Below are 17,480 nucleotides of genomic sequence, written 5' to 3'. Positions count from 1 at the left end.
TGCAGGGAAAGGCTGAGACTTGCTGAGCAGGGCCATTCCTGCCGAAGTGGCACAGATTTGAGGCTGGTGCACAGGCCTCAGAGAGAGTGGTGAAGGCTGTCTGAAGGCAGGGGCGGGAAGGATGCCAACAGAAAGACCTAAGGACTGGTTAAAATGAAAACGATGTGGAAATAAACAAAGACCACCCAATGAGAACAAGCAAAGGCTATTCAGGGCTTGCTGTAGAAAAGCAGGCGGCTGCCATTCCTAGTGTTTGGCAGAGACTGAAGGCAGGCGGAGGAGTGGAAAGCTTCACAGTGGAGGAGGAGAGGCTCCAGGTGTGCCCCAATGAAGGCTGCAAGCCTGGGGAAGCCTCAGGTAGCTCACCAGAAGCGAGGCATCTCATTGATTGGTTAGGGGAGCATGTTGGGCTTTCTCTAGTCCTAAATTGGAAGCAGCAGGAAAAAGTAGGGAAGCCAGTAGTTATTGATGACATCCTGACCGTTCTGGGCAGATTGCTGTGGACACTGTGGTTTGGCTTCCTGGACTGTCTGCTGCAGATGGCAGGTCACGGTTCTGCTGTCATCTGTGGGCTGGCTGCCGTCTGTATATTCTGTCTCTCAATGCAGCAGCTGCGCAGGTCAAGAAAGAGGTCCCTACCATCTATCAACCAGGAGATGGGGCCCTTTGCAGTGTAGGGACACAGCTGTGAGGGCTACCCCAGGAGAAGGAGGACATGAAGGCTCACAGGAAGGCAGGCATAACAATGCCCTGGTCTGTTTGGGGAATATAGACAAGAAGAAAGGTCTATACGTGTTTAATACAGATGAACCTGTCCTTGATCCACAGTTGGTTGAAGTCATGGATGCAGAACCCATGAGTACAGAGGGACAACTGTGTATTTAAAGAGACTCATCAGTTAGAGAGCTACTCATCTGGGACCTAGGGAGCTGACCTGATACCCATTGTAACCACACGCAGCACAGGAGTTTGAAACTCTAGGCAAGGGAGGCAAGTGAGGTTAAATATCTGACTGAACTCAGAAACCTCCAAGGAGCCCCACATGCTTTCCTGACATAGCCCCTGGGGCCATTTCTCAAGTGCAGCCATTCAGGAGGTGTGAGGCCTGGGCAACTCGCTGCACCTGAGTGTTCTCCGCCTCCGTCCTGGCCTCATTGGTTGGATGGTGCTTGCGCTCAGCAAGTGCTCCATCCATGCTGGATACTGTAATTATTTTAGAGCTTCTGAATAACTGGTTACAATTTCAATTAAAAATATTGTTAGAATCAATGTCAGTCTCTATTGGTGCAGCCATGAACTAAATGTCAGAAGCCTGGACTCAGAGTGGGGGAGAGAAGTGGATTGAAGGGCCAGCAGTAGAAATACAGCACCTCTAGGTACAAGGAGAGGGTACATGTAGTCCTGCCTCAGCTATCCGCCCTCCTCAGACTGGCCGATTCCCCTAGAACTCTGCGTTTTGAGTGAGGGACATGTAGTTCTATAAAAGAAAGGAGGATATTATTGCCAGGAGAAGAAGGAAGGAGAACTTAACAGACAAACATAACATGCACATGCACTCAATATTTGTGGTCAAATAGAAGACTTAAGCCTAAGGGATCTAGAAAGTCTAGTTAGATCCCAAAGTTACATCTAAGCAGTCATAATGGTGATCATTATGTGGCTTCTCTAACTGATGTTGTAAAAATGATTCTCTCTCAGTAAAGCTAGGCAGTAGTTTCTAATCTAACTGTAGCCTTCGCCTTCTTTGAGGACAGAAATCAGGCCTTAGACTTGCCTAATCTTCTTGTTTTGGGGATCTTCCATAGCATATTATACAGAATAAGCGCTCAAATGATGTTTGATGATAATTGTCTTGTTTCAGTTCAGGCTGCTATTTCAGAATATCATAGACGGAGTGGCCTAAATCCTATAAGAACACTAATTCCATCATGGGGACCTCATCTTCACGACCTCATCTAAGCTCAATTATCTCCCAAAGGCCTCATCTCCTAGTACCATCACACTGGGGATTAGGATTTTAACATATGAATTTTGGGGGGGACACAAACATTCAGTCCATAAAACAATAAAGACACATGAGAAGCTAACAAGAGAGATTCAGCATCAGAGCTCAATGGTTTCCATGAATAATGGAGTGAGATATGCCAGATAATTCCTCAAGGTTCCTCTGGATTCCATGTGTCTAAGATAAAAACACTTAGGGAGAGTTTCACTTTGGAGCAAACATACAATTTCAGGTTAGAGGTCAAAATACCAGATGAAAATGTATGATCTCTCCACAATATCTGTGAGGGACTGGTTTCCAGACCCTGCACCCAAAATCCATGGGTGATCAAGTTCCTTATATAAAATGGTATAGAATTTGCATGTAACCTATTCATATCTTCCCATATACTTTAAATCATGTCTCAATTACTTATAATGCCTAACACGATGTAAATGTTATATAAGTAGTTGGTATACTATATATTTATGTTTACTTGTTTGAAACAGGGTCTCACTCTGTCGTCCAGGGTGGAGGACTGTGGCGTGATCACAGCTCACTGCAGCCTTGACCTCCTAGGCTCAAGTGAACCTCCCACCTCAGCCTCCTGAGTAGCTGGGACTACAGGCACACACCACCATGCCTGAATAATTAAATTTTTTTTTTTCATAGAGATGGGGTCTATGTTGCTTAGGCTGGTCTCAAACTCCCAGGGCTCAAGCAATCCTCCTGTCCCAGCCTCCCAAAGTGCTGTGATGACAGGCGTGAGCCACTATGTTGGCTTGTCATACTATTTCATTTAGGGAATACAGACAAGAAGAAAAGTCGATACATGTTTAGTACAGATGAACCTATTCTTGATCCACAGTTGGTTGAATCCATGGATGCAGAACCCACGAACAGGGAGGGCCTGCGGTAGATTTATTTATTTGTTTATGTATTTTTGAGACAGTCTCACTCTGTTGCCCAGGTTGGGGTGTAGTGGCACGATCTTGGCTCACTGCAGCCTCTGCCTCCTAGGTTCAAGTGATTTTCCCACTTCAGCCTCTTGAGGAGCTGGGATTACAGGTGTGCACCACCATGCCTGGCTAATTTTTGTATTTTTTTAGTAGAGAAGGATTTCACTATGTTGGCAAGGCTGGTCTTGAACTCCTGGGTTCCAGTGATCCTCCTTCCTCAACTTCCAAAAGTGCTAGGATTACATGTGTGAGCCACCGCACCCAGCCCCTACTGTATATTTAAAGAGACTTGTCTGTTAGAGAGATACTCATCTGCCACCTAGGGAGCTGGCCTAAGAATCACTGTAGCCATACGCAGCACAGAAGTCTGAAACTCCAGGCTCAGCTGCAGCCTTTTCAGTGATGAAGTCAATGCTGAAGTCTAGACTAGTGATGAATGAGGTAGCTGTAAGCATGAATAGTTCGTAACCCACTGCTGGGTTGGTGTCCTCCTCCAAATAGGCTCTCCTTATTTGCTTCCTGCGGCTGCTGTAACAAATTATCACAAACTGGGAGGCTTAAAACAACAGAGGTTTATTCCCTTCCAGTACTGGAGTTGAGAAGTCTGAAATCAAGGTGTTGGCAGGGCCATATTTCCTGCTGAGGCTCTGAGAATCCATTCCTTGTGTCCTTCAACTTCTGGTGCTGCCAGCATTCCTTGGCCTGTGGTTGCATCATTCCAATCTTTGCTTGAACCCAGGAGGCAAAGGTTGCAGTGAGCTGAGACTACGCCACTGCACTAAGAAAAAAGAAAGAAAGAAAGAAAGAAAAAGAAAGAAAGAAAGAAAGAAAGAAAGAAAGAAAGAAAGAAAGAAAGAAAGAAAGAAAAGAATTGGAGATTGACACAAACAGAAAAAGGAGGTTTTATCTTACTGGAAAAATTATGGGAGAATTTTGTGGTAAAGAGCTTAGAAGGTTTTGTAAAATAAACTTATCTTTATAAATAACAAGAATGTTTTTAATAACATGCACTTTCGAATTTAAGAACCATTTTAAAATTTGGCTGTCCTGCTTAATGAATAAGATAAAAATGAAAGGATCTGAAGACTTACTCCATAGAATACTTACTAAATGATGAGACTTGGCAACCACCACTTTAACCAAGTACTCAAACTCAGAATGTGAATCATGGCACAACCTGACTTTCTGGCCTCCTGATGTACTGTAACATGAAAAACACATAACCAGCCAGGTGAGGTGGCTCACGCCTGTAATCCCAGCACTCTGGGAGGCCAAGGTGGGCGGATCACTTGAAGTCAGGAGTTCAAGACCAGCCTGACCGACATGGTGAAACCCTGTCTCTACTAAAATACTAAAAATACAAAATACAAAATTACAAAAATTAGCTGGGCGTGGTAGTGTGTTCCCCGTAATCCCAGCTGCTTGGGAGGGTGAGGCAGGAGAATAGCCTGAACCTGGGAGGCGGAGGTTGCAGTGAGCCAAGATCACACCACTGCACTCCAGCCTAGGCAACAGAGCGAGATTCCATCTCAAAAAAAAAAAAAAAAAAGAAAAAGAAAAAGGGGGGGTGCCGTGCGCGGTGGCTCACGCCTGTAATCCCAGCACTTTGGGAGGCCAAGACAGGCGGATCACGAGGTCAGGAGATCGAGACCATCCTGGCTAACATGGTGAAACCCCGTCTCTACTAAAAATACAAGAAATTAGCCAGGCATGGTGGCAGGCGCCTGTAGTCCCAGCTACTAGGGAGCCTGAGGAAGGAGAATGGCGTGAACCCGGGAGGCGGAGTGCACTCCAGCCTGGGTGACAGAGCGAGACTCCATCTCACAAAAAAAAAAAAAAAAAAAAAGAGAAAGAAAAGAAAAACACATAATCATCTATCAAATATTCTTGCAAAAACATGTTTAACTTGAATCAGATTAAGCCTCTAAGCCTATCTTCTAGTTTGTAGGAAATACAGGGGCTAAAGGAACAAGCTAATGACACCAATCAGGAATCAATCAGATAAATCTACCATGAAAGACATTCATTGAATGAAACAATTGTTCTGTGGTCTTCCAAAAGGCATTGTCATTGGAAAACAAAAAGTACAGGGACCATTCTAGACTAAAGGAGATGGACTGTAGAGACCAAACCAGTAGCAATACAGGAAACCAGATTGGACCCTTGTTAAACAAACTAACAAAATTATAAAGGTCATTCTTGGGACAATTAGAGAAACTTTAGAGTCTACATATTATTATGGTGTGGAAATGGTTTTCAAGGAGATTATTCTAACCTTAGGAGATACATGCTAAAGTATTTAGGGGCAAAGATGTTCAAATATATATATTTTGGCCAGGCTCGGTGGCTTGTGCCTGTAATCCCAGCACTTTGGGAAGCCAAGGCGGGAGGATCACTTGAACTGAAGAGTTTGAGATCAGCCTAGCTAACATGGTGAAACCCCATCTCTACTAAAAGTACAAAAATTAGCTGGGTGTGGTGGTGCATGTCTGTAATCCCAGCTACTTGGGAGGCTGAGGCACCAGAAGCACTTGAGCCCGGGAGGTGGAGGTGGCAGTGAGCTGAGATTGCACCACTGCACTCCCGCCTGAGTGACAGAGCGAAACTGTCTCAAAAGAAAACTATATATATATACACATACACACACACGAACTATATATATGAACTATATATATGTGAACTGTATATATGAACTTATATATATTTGGAAATATATAATACATAATATTTCCAAATGATACAGAAAGGAATATCATTAAAATAAATATGGCTAAATATTAACAATTGTTGAATCTAGGTTGGGCATACAGGTGTTCATTATATTAATCCTTTAACTTTTCTGAATATTTCAAAATGTTTATAACAAAAGTTTGGAGAAAAGAACAACTGGTCTTCAAGGCCTTCATTTTAGTGACAATCTGGGTTAAATTGTAAGTAATTTTCATGTGAATATTGTATAAGAAACACATGGTGCTCTAGTTTGATTATTTAACTTGGTGTATATCACTGTTGAGCATATCTGCATGAAGTACTGAAAATGAATTCATTATAACCAAGAAATCCCGATGTGAGAGCATAGACACACTAACCCTAACATATGGTTGTTACTGGATTGATTTTTCAGCTATGGTATGAATTTGTCTTTTCCTAAGAAGAGCATTCACACACATGTTGCTATTTCAGTGACATAAAGTATCTCCTGGAAAATCATAGTTACTCATTCAGCCAAAATTTAGTGACACCCTACTATGTGTTAAGCCCTGTATTGGCCTCAGGGATACATCGGTACATGAAATGAGGCCTCTGCCATTGGGGAGCCACAGGCCACAGACTCTCACATGCCTAAGGACAGCCATGCCCTCGCCCATGGAAAAGTGCAGAGTTCTCTGAAGATTTTGCTTGCATGCAACCTAAAAAATTATGCATTGCATATCCTCATTTCTTGATGAATACAATTTTATATTTTATGTTTAAATGGTGGCAAAAGATGTAATTCCAGTTTAAAAATTGAGATTTTAAAATAAAATTGTTTCATTACTCTTTCTTAAATAGTCATAGTGTAGTAGCTTTATAATCTGTGTTTACTAACTTCCATACCTGAGGTTTTGTGGATGGTTTCTGCTACCTGTTGCGTGTTAGTTCTTGTGCTAAATGTGAAGTGTGTGTGTGTATTGTATATACACCAACACACACACATCTATCTGTCAAAGAATCTCCACAAATACATTTCTAGGGACAATGAGTAGCACTCAGGTACATTCTTCCACAGAGAATTGGTGTTTGCTTTTGCCAGGTGCTTAGGGGATCCCAGCAGTCCAAGATTACTTCAAACTAAATTCACTGCTTAAGATTATTTGATCACCAGGGTATGGATTTGGGGTACAGTCTATGCCAGGGCTGATTCACGGGTACAAATTTTCAGAAACTTTTAAAAAATAAGGCTCAGATAAGTTTCCTAGAAGTTTCCAGGAGAAGTCAGATTTACTTGGTTCACCATTCCGAGATAGCAGCAGTGTGGGTCTTGGGCGAGGCTCCTGGTGGAAGGTCCCTTAACAGATGCCTTACCTTGGGCAGGCTCTGGACTTGGACAGCCGTCCTTCTTGCTGCTAGAAACTGTCAAACAGAAGTTCAAGTTTGTCTGGTTCAGCAAAACAAAAGCAGCCTTCATGTTCCATTTACTTTTTGGTATTCTCTCCTGTCCTTAGATTTTGGCCCGGTAGGCCAGGTATGGTGGCTCATGCCTGTAATCCCAGCACTTTGGGAGGCTGAGGCGGATGGATCACTTGAAGTCAGGAGTTTGAGAGCAGTCTGGCCAACATGGTGAAACCCTGTCTCCACAAAAAATACAAAAATTAGTCAGGTGTGGTGGCACATGCCTGTAATCCCAGCCACTCAGGAGGCCGAGGCTAGAGAATTGCTTGAACCCAGGAGGCAGAAGTTGTAGTAAGCAGAGATCACACCACTCCAGCCTGGGCAGCAGAGTGAGGGAGACTCCATCTCAAAACAAAAACAAAAACAAAAACAACAAAAAAAGATTTTGGTCTGGTAGTTACCTTACTATTTTTGTCAGGCCTTCAGTGCTTTAAAAAATCTGTTTTCTATATTTTTATATAGAATTTCCAACTGTTGGTCTAAAAAACCCAGTCTGCCATAGTCTTAGAAAGGGAAGAGAACATCACCACTTTTCTCAATACTTTACATGAGAGGGTCTTTTAACCTAGGATTCATGCATGGAGTTCAAGGCATCTATATACCCCCCTGAGATTGCAGGCAATGTTCTGTGTTTAACCAATTTTTTCTGAGAACAAAATCCATAGATTTTATCAGATTGTTAAAGGTGTCAATGATGGAGACACCCTCAAATTTGGTAACTATTGCTTTAGAGTTCTATCAGTACCTAGTAATTTAATTGAACTCTAATTCTGATAGATATCTATTGTTTTGTCCTCCCCCTTCTTGTGGGAGATGGTCTTTCTCCACTTCCACAAGGTAGTGTCCATTGTTCTTACCTGAACATGGCAGTTACAAGAACATGACAATGTCCATGTTCTTAAAGATCCTAGATCTTTGGCACAATCATTTGATTCAGGGGCAGGTAACTAGCTGGACCAATGAACTATCCTTCCCTGAGAATTTTTAACTTGGGACTAGAGATCATCAGCCTTACCTCGCCTATCTGATGATGGGGCAGAAGATGAAATGTTGGGAGCTGTCAGTGGCCTTGTTTCCAGACATACGGAGGAAGCTGGTCCAACAGTATGAAGCCAACGTGCAGAGAGAGAGGCAGAGCTGAGGCATGGGGGCAGAGAGGCATTCTCCTTCCAGTAGTCCCAGCAGTCCCTCCCCTTCTTGGAGTCTGTCCATATCAACAGTACCTTCCTCCCTTCTGCCTAGCAGTTGAGTTCCTGTCACTGGCAACCAAGAGAGGTGTGACTGATTCATGTATTGGAAGGGCTGTTGTGAGAACTAGTGCCTGACTCACAGTGGGGACTCAACAAATGTTGATTTATTACTCCTATATTTAATGCCTAAGTCTGAATGCGAAAAGGTTAGGGCAATTCCAGAAGGAATTACTATGCAGAAGGGAGAATTAGTTAAAAGGTTAACTTTCCTTTGAACATCACAAGGGAAGGCATGTAAAGACAAAAGGAAGGCTCCCTCCACGCCCCGCATACACACACATTCCCTTCATCCTAACCTGGCTCTGCAGCTCTGAGGGTCACGTACCTGCCCTTGGCACTACCAGTACTTCCTCCAGCAAACCTCAGTCTTTCTTTCAGAATCCTTCGCCCTGATGCCATATAACATCTGATAGATCTGATCGTCCTGATCTTTTCCCCTAGTCTCAGCAGGCCAACAAGTGTTCTGCTACAGGTCTTCCAGGGAGGGTTAGCTCTTGTTGGAGTTGGATCGGAAGGAGGGGAGCTGGAGAAAGAGCTGTCTTCAAATTGTTTCTTGGGAGGTAGTATATATAAACATATTTAGGCAGGGCATAGCGGCACACGTCTGTAACCCCAGCACTTCAGGAGGCCAAGGCGTAAAGATCGCTTGAAGACAGGAGTTCGAAATCATACTGGTCAACATAGTGAGACTGCAGTGAGCCACTATCGCACCACTGCATTCCTGCCTGGGTGACGATGCGAGACCTCTTCTCAAAAAAAGAAAAAAAAAAAAAAATAAGCAAACAACAACAAAAAACAAATTTAAAGAATGGCTGTCTGCTTAATTATCAGGGCCAGCCCCTGAAATCAGTGGGTCCCTATTATGTAGAGTTTGAGTTCTTTCCTGCCTTGAGTAACATGAGTGACATCAGTAAACATTAGTCAAGCGCTGCTCTTTTTGAAAAACTGTATTTCATTATTTTTATTCTAAACCTTATTCTATTTGATGAAGATTGCGGGAGGGGCCCTCCCAATTCCACCACTCACACATAACAGCGGTTGTTAGCATTCTTTATTTGTGCTAGGTCATCTGCATATTGTTTAAACATTTTTCGAGGCTGGAAAGACTGCTCCCGCTCAGGCAATTCTGACTTGGCGGCCCTTCTAATTTGTATTCTCTAAATAATTCTTCATTTAGAGAAACAGTCAAGGATTACAGTGAGGGAGGGTGACGTGCTGATGGGGACAGAGCTTGGCCTAGGACCGTTCTTCCCTTAGCTCTGCGCAGGCAAGCGTCCCTAACTCGGTATCCGAACAGATCTCCCTTAAAGGAGGATTATGTTTCAACCCCCAGCCTCAGCGGTTTACTCAAATAGTCCTTCCAGCCAAATGCAGAAGTCTCCCTGGGAGTAATTTTGGTGAAGTCAGCGTTTGCCTTTTTCATCACAGTGAGGCTTTAGTAGTTCCTCAAAACGTGCACCACAACGGCCCGGGTGCCAAACAGAAATGCTGACGCCTGGGCCCACTCTAGCCATTCGGCCTCGGCATCGCGGTGCGGGAGCGTGGAGCGCAGACTCGCATTGTCACAGGCATCCCGGCCTCCCGAAGAGCCCCGCGCCGTAGCCTTTGTCTCGCACGTCGGCTGGGGCGGGCGCTAGGTTCTCGCGGCCTCTTCCCACTGCTCTGCGCCCCTCCAGAAGCGGTCACCAAAGCTCAGGTTTCGGCCCCGCTGTCCGGCGCATTCTCGGCGACTACCCCAGGTGGCCCAGAGCACGCGGTGATTCACCGCGCCCCCGAAAAAGGTCCTTCCCCGCCTTAGCCTACAACCGAGCGTGCGCACCGCGGCCGCCGGAAGTGACACTGTCTGTCGTTGGGGAGCTCCCGCCCCTTCCGCCTCGGCGCCCCGCCCAGGCCTCGCCCCTAGGTGTTCCCGCCCCTCCCCCTCCCTTGTGGTTCGCTTTCTGTCAGCCTCTCTCCCTCTCCCTCTCCCCTCTCCTTCCTCTCGCTTCCTCTCTCGCACCTGAGCGCACGCACCTGCCCGGGCCCGGCTCCCTCCTCCTCCTCCCCGCCCTCTTTCCCCGCCCGGCCGCGGGAGCTCGTGGCTGCGTCACCGCCACCCCCCCCAGACAAGATGGACACCGCGGAGGAAGGTAAGTCGGCGACGCGCGGCGCCCGAGCCCTTGCGTCGGCTCTCGGGTTCGTGCCCCGGCCAGGTCCGCGGCGCTCGAGGTGGGCGGCTGGAGCGCGGCAGGGCGGGCGCCTGGGCCGTTTGCCCACCCGCGGGGCCTCTGGTCCGGGGAGCGGAAGGTGACCCTCGGCGCGCCCCCAGCCGTTTCCCGCCCGCGCCGCCGAGGGGGGCGGGGACCCTGCCGGGCCGGGCCCGGGTCCTGGGGCGTCGTGGCTGCTCCGGGCCGGCGTGGCCTCCCTCGTCCCCGCCGTCGCGCGCTGGCCCAGAAGAGGGGGCCGCTGTCGCTGCCGCTGCCGCTGCCGTCCGGGGGCGTTTTCCGCACCCTTCCCCCACTGGGTTTTGTCTTTCTTTACGTCCTTCTGCCTATTGCTCGCCAGGCCCTACCCCCTCGCCACAGAACTTCTTTGTTGACTTTGAAACTTCGCGAAAAATACCCCGCCAGGTGACTGCCGAGTGGAGTGAGCTGACCCCTATTGAAAAGCCCGGTCCTCGGCTAGCCTGCAGCTCGAGAATCTGTTTACTAAACGGAGGGGGGGCTCTTTTGTTGCGATCCATTTGGTTTTAAATCCTTGACACCTATAAGCAGGGTTCTCTTGGTTTTGTTTTGCGATTGCCTGTTGGATACGGTTACTTTGAACAAACTGACCCTTCTACAATGAATACCTAAGATGTAAACGTCCACACCTTATGTCTCTTCAAGCGCATTTTCTTACCCACTGAAGGTAGTAAATTATTTTTAACCAGCTGTGTTTTTAAATGAGTAGTGAGTTTATAGAGGAAATTACTAAATTATTCTGCCTTTTTTGATGTTCCGGTTATCGGTGCAAATGCTTTTCTACTTTAGGTATATTTATGGGGGTATAAGCTTCTTTCAACCTTATAGGTTGTGATTTTGGCAATTTTAAATGAAAATGAATTATCAGACGCCGTCACGGGGTGCAGTAATGAGTGAAAGAAGTTTGATAATATCTCTGTAATGAGTTGATAACGACTTATTTTTTTAAAAGAAGTCTTGCCTTTAATAAAAACCTCAACTATAACATGTGGCACTTGCTGTACATTCGCGTTTGATCTTCGTAAAAGGCCTGTGGAATAGGTAGGTATTATCTTTTATAGATGTTGAAATGTAGGCTTCGTTGTTTTAATAGCTTGTCGAAGCTTTACACAGGTAGTAAGAGACAGATTTGAATGTAGGCATTCTGATTGCAAATAATTTCCCTTTCATTATGCCACAGTATGTTTATTATATACACTGAGTGTAGCTAATCGCCACTGGAGACGCCTTTGGAAAAAATAGTAAAGCGAAACTGCTGAAGGTTGGGAACTATTTCTTTTTGACAGGTGGTCCTTGCGTGTAAAATTTCCATCTATGTAGGTTTCACATCCTTATCAATTTTTAATGAATAAATCTACTAAGGCATGCATTTATCACAGGATAAGTACGGACGTATTATATTCAATTCTCATTCTTTTGGCCTGGGCATTGCTACTTGCATACTTTTATGGTGTGACAGTAACCTATGGTAATTCAGGAATTGCGCTCGAAGCACGTATGGAATCATGAAATATTTTCATTGTACTTCTAGTGCTTAAATATATTTTTTCTCTTGTAAAATTATAATCAGGATAAGGTATACATGACATTTATTTGTTGAACACTGTTCCCTGTTAAAATAACATGTGCTGAAGACTCAACGGGTAGAATATGCTTTACTAAACACTTTATATACATTTCATTTAATTCTGTCAACATCGTTAAGTAGGCGGCATTTTCATTTTACAGATGAGGGAACTGATGGTTAGTATGATTAAGTAACTTGTCCAAGATTATACAGGTAGTAAATGGCAGAGGCACGATTCAAGCTCATGTCTGTCAGACTCTGCACTTAAATTAGATATTTATTTATAAGTGGATACTAAATGTCCAATGTTGGAATTTATTTTTGTCACTCCCTCTATAGGATGGATCATTTTTATAATTTGGCGAAAATTTTATTTTGCTTTATTTTATGAAATTAGTAGTCATGAAATGCAAGTGAATTTTAGTGCTGTATTCTCATGCCTGCTTTTGCAAAATTCCAATTTGGAAGTCTTCTGACATTTTTACGATAAAATTTAAGTTGAAATAACACTTAAAGGAAAAGGGAGGGTTATAGAGGATTAAAAATAATAGAGTGAAGATGCCAAAAAACTAATAAATGTTCTATTTGCGAAATCAGTTATTATAGATTCTTTTTTTTTTTTTTTTTGAGACGGAGTCTCGCTCTGTCGCCCAGCCCAGGCTGGAGTGCAGTGGCGCGATCTCGGCTCACTGCAAGATCCGCCTCCCGGGTTCACGCCATTCGCCTGCCTCAGCCTCCCGAGTAGCTGGGACTACAGGCGCCCACAACCGCGCCCGGCTAATTTTTTGTAATTTTTAGTAGAGACGGGGTTTCACCGTGGTCTCGATCTCCTGACCTTGTGATCCGCCCGCCTCGGCCTCCCAGAGTGCTGGGATTACAGGCGTGAGCCACCGCGCCCGGCCCTATAGATTGTTTCTTTAAAAAATGCAACTTAGGTTTTTAAAATCTGGTATTTTTTGGTAGGAGATATTCAAAATATGGCCAAACATAAAACTAAATTGAAAAAAAATCAGTATCACCTACTTTTGAAAACACTAATGCTGTTGTGGTTCTGTTTTTTATTTATTTTTTTTGTTTTCTGAGACGGAGTCTTGCTCTGTCGCCCAGGCTGGAGTGCAGTGGTGTGATGTCAGCTCACTGCAACCTCCACTTCCTGGGTTCAAGCAATTCTTCTGTCTCAGACTCCTGAGTAACTGGGATTACAGGAGCGTGCCACCTCTCCCTGCTAATTTTTGTATTTTTAGTAGAGATGGGGTTTTGCCATGTTGGCCAGACTGATCTCGAACTCCTGACCTCAGGTGATCTGCCTGCCTCAGCCTCCCAAAATGCTGGAATTATGGGCATAAGCCACCGTTCCTGGCCGGTTCTCTGCCCTTTAAAAATATATTTTAATATTCCGCGCAAAGAGATTAAGAATAATGTTACAAAAACACCAACCATGCGCATATAGTGTGTAGCTCTTCCCTTTTAAAAATAGCATGTTGCTTGCCTCTGATGGTACCATATATGATAGTCTAATGCTCAGAATGTTATGCATTTGTAGTAATACTCAGTTCTGACGTGGCCCTTTCATACTAATTGTTTGCTAGATTTTAAAGATCTCTTAAGTGTCTTCAGTATTAAATTTTTGTAAAATCAACAGGTTCATAATCCATTCTCATGATACAGGGATGGATGAATCATTCTTACTGTGTATATGTTATTTGTGAGTGCAGATGTGTTATGTCAATTGCTATCCATCTGCACATTTTTAAACTTCAGAGCTGTAGGAGACCTTAGACATTTGCCCTCCTCATTTTATGGGTTAGGAGTCTGATCCTGCAGTGCACTTGAGATTTCTCAGTTTCACAGAAAAATCTATCCCTTGCTCAAGGATATACTTTTTTTTTTTTTTTTTTTTAAAGGAAAAGCAGTACAATATTGGAATAGATGTTGCAAGTGTTGATGTGAAGTTCTCAAATATAATATTATTTTGTCATAGAATGCCCACATTTCGGCTCAGTGATATAAAGCTGACTTTTTTTTTTTTTCTATTTTGCTAAATTACCGTTTGTATTAGTAGAACATAATACAAAGTCTTAGTAATTTTTTTATGGAATACCAAAGCAGTTGTTCTTTATGCTTTATGGAACATATTCATTCGAAAAGTGTGAAGCTAAAGAGTATTATGGTTTGAGGTAACTTAAATTTGGAAGAAATGAGTTAAAAGGATAGAAAGTTGTCAGAATCAGACAGCTAGTTACTCTCTTTCTAGAACCACATGGTCTTCTTTGTTTCCAGAGATGTCTGCTGCATGTTTCTTACCGTACATCACCTTTCACTGTTTTGGCATGTTTGTGACCAAGTGTACATGCATTTATTTGTTAAATGCTTATTGAGGACCTGTTATGAGCCAGGCACTATTTGATGCATTTGGGCTAGGCAAGGAACAATATAGAGAAAATCCTTTCTTTCATAGAGCTTACATTATAGTTATTAGCTTAAGACAGAATAAACATGTAATAAATTATATGGCATAACTCGAAGGTTATAAATGCTGTGGAGAACAGTGAATTGGGAGGGAATAAGAAGTGCCAGGATATGAGGGCAAGGGTTGCTGTTGGTTTTTTTTTTTTTTTTTTTTTTGAGACGGAGTCTCGCTCTGTCACCCAGGCTGGAGTGCAGTGTCGTGATCTTGGCTCACTAGGTGTTGCGGTTTTAAATATAGCAGTAAAGGAAGGCCTCACTGAGAAGGAGCAAAGGAGAAGGAGTTAGCCCTGCAGATACTCTGGGCAGAGCGTTCCAGGCAGAGGGAATATAGCCTGTGTGAAGTCTCTAAGATGGGAGCATGCCTAGAGTGTTCAAAAAATAACCAGGAGAGCAGTGTTGCTGTAATGGAGTGAGAGTTGGGAGAAGAGTAAGTATAATATGAGGTCAGAGAGATCATGGAGCCAATGAGGAATGAGCATGTAGGACTTCACCGACTTTTACTTTAGTGAGATAGGGACCTATGGGAGGGTTTTGAGCTGAGGTGAGACATAAATTGTCTTGATATGCAGCCAGCCTTCTGTATCTGGGTTTTGCATCCATGGATTCATCCAATGTCAGATGGAAAATACTTGGAAAAAAATAGATGATTGCATCTGTAGTGAACATGTACAGACTTTTTTTCTTGTCATTATTCCCTAAACAATACAGTATGACTACATAACATTTATGTTATAATTATTCTAAGTAATCTAGAGATAATTTAAAGTACAGTTGACTCTTGAACAACATGGGTCTGAACTACATGGGTCCACTTACACATGGATTTTTTTCTTTAATATATTGGAAAAAATTTTGGAGATTTGCAACAATTTGAAAAAACTTGTAGATGAACTGTGTGGTCTAGAAATAGTGAGAAAGTTAAAAAGTTATGTCATTAATGCATAAAATATATGTAGATACTAGTCTGTTTTACTAAGTATCAAAGTATATACAAATCTGTCATGAAATGTTAAAATTTATCAAAACTTACACATACAAACGTAATGGAGACTGCACATGGCACTGTTCACAGTTGGGAGATGTAAAGAAACTTAGATACAATATTAAATCATAACTGCATGAAATTAACCTTAGTGCATACTGTGCTACTGTAATAATTTCATAGCCATCTTCTGTTGCTGTTGTGGTGAGCTCAAGTGTTGCCAGTATCCTATCTGCTTAAAACACCTTGTGAGGCTAATCACCTCTGCATGAGCCATTCATCTCTCCAGTAAATTGTATATGGTAAAAAGTATGGATTCTCTGGATTCTCTTGTATTTTTCATTGCATTTAGTGCAGTACCTTAAACTTTGACTAACATGATGGGATCCATATGAGGTGCCACTAAGTGATACTGGAAGAGCTCCAGGAAGCTGAAAAAAGGCATGACATTATGAGGAAAAAGTCGAATTGTTTCATATGTGCCATAAATTGAGGTTTGTAGCTGTGGTTGCTGGCCATTTCGGAATGATTTATCTTGTAAATAGACAGGTATCAATAAATATATGGTACAGTGCTGTAAATGTATTTTCTCTTCCTTCCGATTTTCTTAATTTTTTTCTCTAGCTTTATTGTAAGAATAAAGTATGTAATATTGAATACAGTATATAATACATATTACAGTACATATTGTAAGAATTACAGCATATAATGCAATACATATAATACAGTTTATGCATTCATGGCATAATTTTATTTTTTTTGCTCCTACACAGTTCATCTGTTTTTTTTTTAAATTGTTCCGAATTTCCAAAAAAATTTCCAATGTATTTATTGAAGAAAAAAATCCATGTATAAGTGGATGCATGCAGTTCAAACCGTGGTGTTCACAGATCTGTACTCTAACTCATCTCTAGAGTACTCATAATACCTGGTATGATGTAATACAGAGGCCGGGCACCGTGGCTCGCGCCTATAATCCCAGCACTTTGGGAGGCCTAGGCAGGCAGATCACCTGAGGTCAGGAGTCCAAGACCAGCCTGGACAACATGGCGAAACCCTGTCTTTACTAAAAATACAAAAAATTAACTAGGTGTGGTGGCGGGTTCCTGTAATCCCAGCTACTTGGGAGGCTGAGACAGGAGAATGGTGTGAACCTGGGAGGCGGAGCTTGCAGTGAGCCCAGATCACACCATTGCATTCTAGCCTGGGCAACAGAGCAAGACTCCATCTCAAAAAAATAAAAAAATTTAAAAAATGTAATACAAAATATGTATTAATTGACTGTTTATGTTGTATTATGTTATGGTAAGGCTTCTGGTCACCAGTAGGCCATTAGTAGTTTTTGGAGAGTCAAAAGTTGTATGTGTGGTGGTTTTTTTTTTTGAGGGGGGGATGGAGTTTTGCTCTTGTTGCCCAGGCTATAGTACAGTGGCACGATCTCAGCTCATTGCAACCTCAGCCTCCCAGGTTCAAGCGATTCTCCTGCCTCAGCCTCCTGAGTAGCTGGGATTACAGGCATGTACCACCATGCCTGGCTAATTTTGTATTTTTAGTAGAGATGGGGTTTCATCATGTTGGCTTGAACTCCTGACCTCAGGTGATCTGTCTGCCTTAGCCTCCCAAAGTGCTGGGATTATAGGCATGAGCCACCGCACCCAGTTGTATGTGAATTTTTTATTGTGCAGGAGGTTGGTGCCCCTAACCCTTGTTCAGGAGACTCCTGTATATGGAAGGATGTGCATAGGTTACTTGGAAATATTATGCTGTTTTACATAAGGGACTTGAGCATCTGTAGATTTTGGTACCTGTGGAGTTCCTGAAACCAATCCCCCAGGGTTACTGGGTCTGTCTCTTTCCTGGTTGTTTAAAACAAGTTTCTGTTTGTCTTAAACTCA

General features: G+C 43.2%; 1 protein-coding gene and 1 long non-coding RNA gene across 4 annotated transcripts in view; one reads left to right on the top strand and one right to left on the bottom strand.

Moving 5' to 3' along the window:
- Window positions 1-2,721: 2,721 nt before the first annotated feature.
- Window positions 2,722-10,220, bottom strand: LOC105489498 (uncharacterized). 2 transcript variants are annotated; one of them, XR_011625135.1, is made up of 3 exons: window positions 8,111-10,220; window positions 7,009-7,271; window positions 2,722-3,721 (listed from the first exon to the last, which is right to left on the bottom strand). It is a non-coding gene; the product is annotated as an uncharacterized lncRNA (long non-coding RNA). The 2 variants fall into 2 exon arrangements; XR_011625134.1 differs by lacking the exon at window positions 2,722-3,721 and having other exon boundaries at window positions 6,891-7,271.
- A 34-nt stretch (window positions 10,221-10,254) lies between these two features.
- Window positions 10,255-17,480, top strand: part of MARCHF6 (membrane associated ring-CH-type finger 6) — an 86,845-nt gene continuing 79,619 nt past the window's right edge. The window contains exon 1 of one of the 2 annotated variants that reach the window (XM_011754328.2): window positions 10,255-10,474. In XM_011754328.2, coding sequence (XP_011752630.1) covers window positions 10,456-10,474 — 19 coding nt within the window. In that variant the 5' untranslated portion in view covers window positions 10,255-10,455. Of the gene's footprint in view, window positions 10,475-10,984; window positions 11,235-17,480 lie in introns of those variants that run through there. The other variant, XM_011754331.3, reaches the window with a different exon arrangement.

The sequence above is a fragment of the Macaca nemestrina genome, chromosome 6 (assembly GCF_043159975.1).
Source record: "Macaca nemestrina isolate mMacNem1 chromosome 6, mMacNem.hap1, whole genome shotgun sequence".
NCBI classification, from domain to species: Eukaryota; Metazoa; Chordata; class Mammalia; order Primates; family Cercopithecidae; genus Macaca; species Macaca nemestrina.
This window is presented reverse-complemented; position numbering and strand designations above follow the sequence as displayed.